We start from the raw sequence: 3,748 nt of genomic DNA, 5'->3' as shown, positions 1-3,748 counted from the left end.
ACATTCAGTTGGGTATGGAAATCTATCTTACCCTACAGGAAAACAGGGGGAGAAGGGGACAAGAGAGCAGGGGGATGAGACAGAGGAGGGCAGACTGGGAAAGGGAGTAATCTGAAGTAAATATTTTTGAGAAGGGACATGGTCAAAAGAAAGAATAGAATAAATGGGAGGGCAGGATAGGATTAAGGGAAATAGAGTTAGTTTTTCACAACATGTCTACTATGGAAGTGTTTTGCAGAACTGCACATGTATAACCTATGTTGAGTTGCTTGCCTTTTCAATGAGGGTAGGTGGGGAGGGAGGAAGAGAGAAAATTTGAAACCTAAAGTTTCAAAAACATATGTTTAAAAAGCATGTTTTCACATGCTACTGGGAAATAAGAAATACTGGAAATGGGGTACAGAAGTCTATCCTGCCCTACAGGAAAACAGAAGGGGAAGGGGATAGGAGAAGGGGGGAGAGATAGAAGAGAGGATAGACCAAGGGAAGTGATATTTAGAATGCATGCCATCTTGGGGTGAGGGGAGGGGTCAGATGGGGTGAAAATTTGGAACTCAGAAACTTGTGGAAGTGAATGTTGAAAACTGGAAATAAATAAATTTATATTAAAAAATCTGCTTTTTTTGCTGATGTTATGACTTTACTTTTTTTCTCTCATGTTGTTGCAATCACCAATGTTACTAACATTATATCGAACAAAAGGGGGGAGACAACATCTTTGCTACCTTGTTCATATGGATAACTACAAGCTTTTCTTAATTTCATTGTTTTTTTCTTGATTTAAGTTTTTTATCATGTTAGAGTTCCTTCTATGTCTATACAATTTTAATCTTTTACCATAAATAACTCTTGTGTCTTTTTCTGTGACTTTCACTGCATCTATTAAAATAACCTTGTGACTTTACATAATAATTGCTATTTATATTATTAATTATCCTAATTGTTTTTACTAAATTTGAATAATATTTACATACTTGGTAAGAATCTAATTTGAGAAAAGTGAATTAATTTCTACATATATTACTCTTGTTTCCTTATATCTATGTAAAATATGTTTTGTAACAGTCTTTTAATGAGATTAGCTTCCATATTCCTAATTGCATTTCCCTTGTGACAAAGAAAAAAATAAGAAAAAACAGGTAAATAGCCCAAATGCTATTGTCTTTTCATCACAATGTATTTATTTTGTGTTTTAAAATAATATATGTATATATGCATATATACATAGTATATATATATATATGTATGTATATATATACATATATATATAAAACAGGGAAACATAAAATACATGTGTGGAATACACATGTATGTGCATAAAACACATGTATTTACCATGCATGTTGTCTTATCTGATGGTATATAAAGTCCTTAAAAGCAATGCCTATTTCACTGAATAAATTCTTGATTCATTGTTCCTTCTAATGGAGTCTTTATTTAATACTTCATTCTGTATGTCTACCTATGATTGTCCATATTGGTACATAATGTTCCATGCATTTGTAATTCTCAAAGGGTAGTGATGCCATTACTATTTCTCTTGCTCTTGACACACAGAATTAAAGACACAAGATATAGCTCTTCATGGTCCATCATTGGTTATTCAGAAACTTATTCTGTTTAAAGATAATCATACAGGACCATTGGCTTTATAATATCCTTTTTGCTACTCTCCTCCTATAAGTCATTCCCTGGGGAAGGGTAGTAAATGAGGAAGAATCATCTAGAGGTAGAATAGCAGGAAGAGGAGGAATGCTTTTTACCCATCTATTCTTCCCTTTATTAGAAGTGTTGCTTCAAGATTCCTCAAGAAATGGTATAAAACTTGTTAAAAAGTAGGTGATTAATTTCCTTTTGTGTCATTATAGTAGCTGGTAAAATGGCATGAAATGCTGACAAGAAATCAAGGATCCCCAAGTATAAATTAGACATGGGCTCTTTGGAATTGCCTCAACTCTATGTTTTAGCTGTATCTATTACCATGTCTGTGGATACCTCTATCACAATCAGACAAACTTGACCTTCAATGCCCCAAGAACATAGTCCTGGAATTTTTTGGTCCTGACCCCATATACAATGGGATTGAGAAAGGGAGGAACCAACAAGTACATGTTGGCAATGAAAATGTGGACCTGAGGTGGTACATTGTGGCCAAAGCGGTGGGTGAGAAATGTGAAAACAGCTGTAGAGTAGAAGACAAGGATCACACAGACATGGGAGCCACATGTCCCTAATGCCTTAAGGCTAGCCTCACGGGATGGGAGTTGAAAAACAGCATGGAGAATCAAGACATAGGAGATAACAATGAAGAAGCCATCACAGGAGCCAATTACAGAGGCCACACTTAAACTATAACGCTTTGTGGAACCTGTGTCTACACATGCCAATTTCACCACTGCCATAAATTCACAGTAGGTATGGGCTATAATGCGAGTCCGACAGTATGGCAATTGTTTGAGCAAGATAGGGTGTGGAGAGAAGGCCACACCCCGAAGCACCACAGCCCCTCCAATCTTGGCTATCCAGGCATTAGTAAGAATGGTAGTATGGCGCAGTGGGTTGCAAATGGCCACATAACGGTCAAAGGCCATAGCCAAGAAAAAGCCAGATTCCATGGCTGTAAAGCTATGGATAAAGAACATCTGAGTTAGACAGGCTTCAAAAGCAATTTGATGTGAATCAAGCCAGAAGAGACAGAGCATTCGGGGCAGAGTGGAGGTGGAGAGGACCAGGTCAGTGACAGAAAGCATGCACAGAAAGAAGAACATGGGCTCATGTAGGCTTCTCTCTACTCGTACCACACAGAGGATTGTCATGTTCCCCACCACAGCCACCACATACAGGGAACAGAAGGGAATCCCTATCCAAGTATGTAGGTACTCCAGGCCTGGGATGCCCACCAGGAAAAATGTGGATGTGGAGATATGTGAATCATTCATGAGAGACATTCTGCTGTCATGGGAGGCCACCAGTAACAGGAATTCCAAAGGCTTAAATGCTCCAGAAAGATCATTGCAATCACAACCTGAAAAATATGCAATGTATAGATCAGGAAATGAAGAGCAAACCATTGCCAGGGGCAGTAATACATGTGAAACTGTTTAGGATTTCTTAATGATACATATTAGTTTTAATTAAAATTGGGATGAAAATAGCAATCATCTTTTAATACATCTCAGAATTTGAAGGAATTAAATTAGAAATTTAATTTCTAATTGGTATCACAACACTCACTGAGAAAATGTACGCCACAGGAAGACTTACAAGCATCGTTACTAAATTCTATCCCTTTAGATTTGGCACATTTTTCTCTACCTGTTATTTTCAGATCTTAAATTTTTGGTGCAATGAATTGACTATCCCTTTCACATTCATGTCATCTTTTTGAAGGGGAAATTTCATTCCATCACTTGAGTGAAATCAACCAAATGTTACCCATGCAATAATAAACAAACTGGTCAAAGAGGCAATTTGGATAGTAAGGAGGCTAGAATATCTAAGATTTAAAGGGTGAGGTTACAAATTATTTTGCTTTATAACACATCTTTGTATTTGTGCATTTCCCAAGTGGACATTATTAATCAACATGAAAATTTCCAGGGGATCACAAGAGTATAGGATCCAGGCCCTTCTTTCTGCTTGTAATCCTCCAGATGCTGTTCAGCTTAACCAGTCCCTTCTAAAGTGTGATGTTCAAATCTAGTCACAATGGTGCATATTTGAACTGAATGGTTCCAATGTAATATCA

General features: G+C 37.0%; 1 protein-coding gene across 1 annotated transcript; it reads right to left on the bottom strand.

The window, feature by feature from the left end:
* Window positions 1–2,006: 2,006 nt before the first annotated feature.
* LOC110195098 (olfactory receptor 52D1-like) lies at window positions 2,007–2,948 on the bottom strand. Its single transcript, XM_020967744.1, has one exon. It carries the CDS (start codon window positions 2,946–2,948, stop codon window positions 2,007–2,009), a length of 942 nt encoding a protein of 313 aa, XP_020823403.1.
* Window positions 2,949–3,748: the final 800 nt, after the last annotated feature.

Source organism: Phascolarctos cinereus, unplaced genomic scaffold (assembly GCF_003287225.1).
Source record: "Phascolarctos cinereus isolate Bilbo 61053 unplaced genomic scaffold, phaCin_HiC Scaffold_726;HRSCAF=1367, whole genome shotgun sequence".
NCBI classification, from domain to species: domain Eukaryota; kingdom Metazoa; phylum Chordata; class Mammalia; order Diprotodontia; family Phascolarctidae; genus Phascolarctos; species Phascolarctos cinereus.
The sequence above is the reverse complement of the archived record's forward strand: the minus strand, read 5'-3'. Positions and strand labels throughout refer to the sequence as shown.

Excerpts from the sequence above, each read along its gene's own strand:
- LOC110195098 (XM_020967744.1), bottom strand. The coding sequence starts at position 2,948 with ATGTCTCTCATGAATGATTCACATATCTCCACATCCACATTTTTCCTG.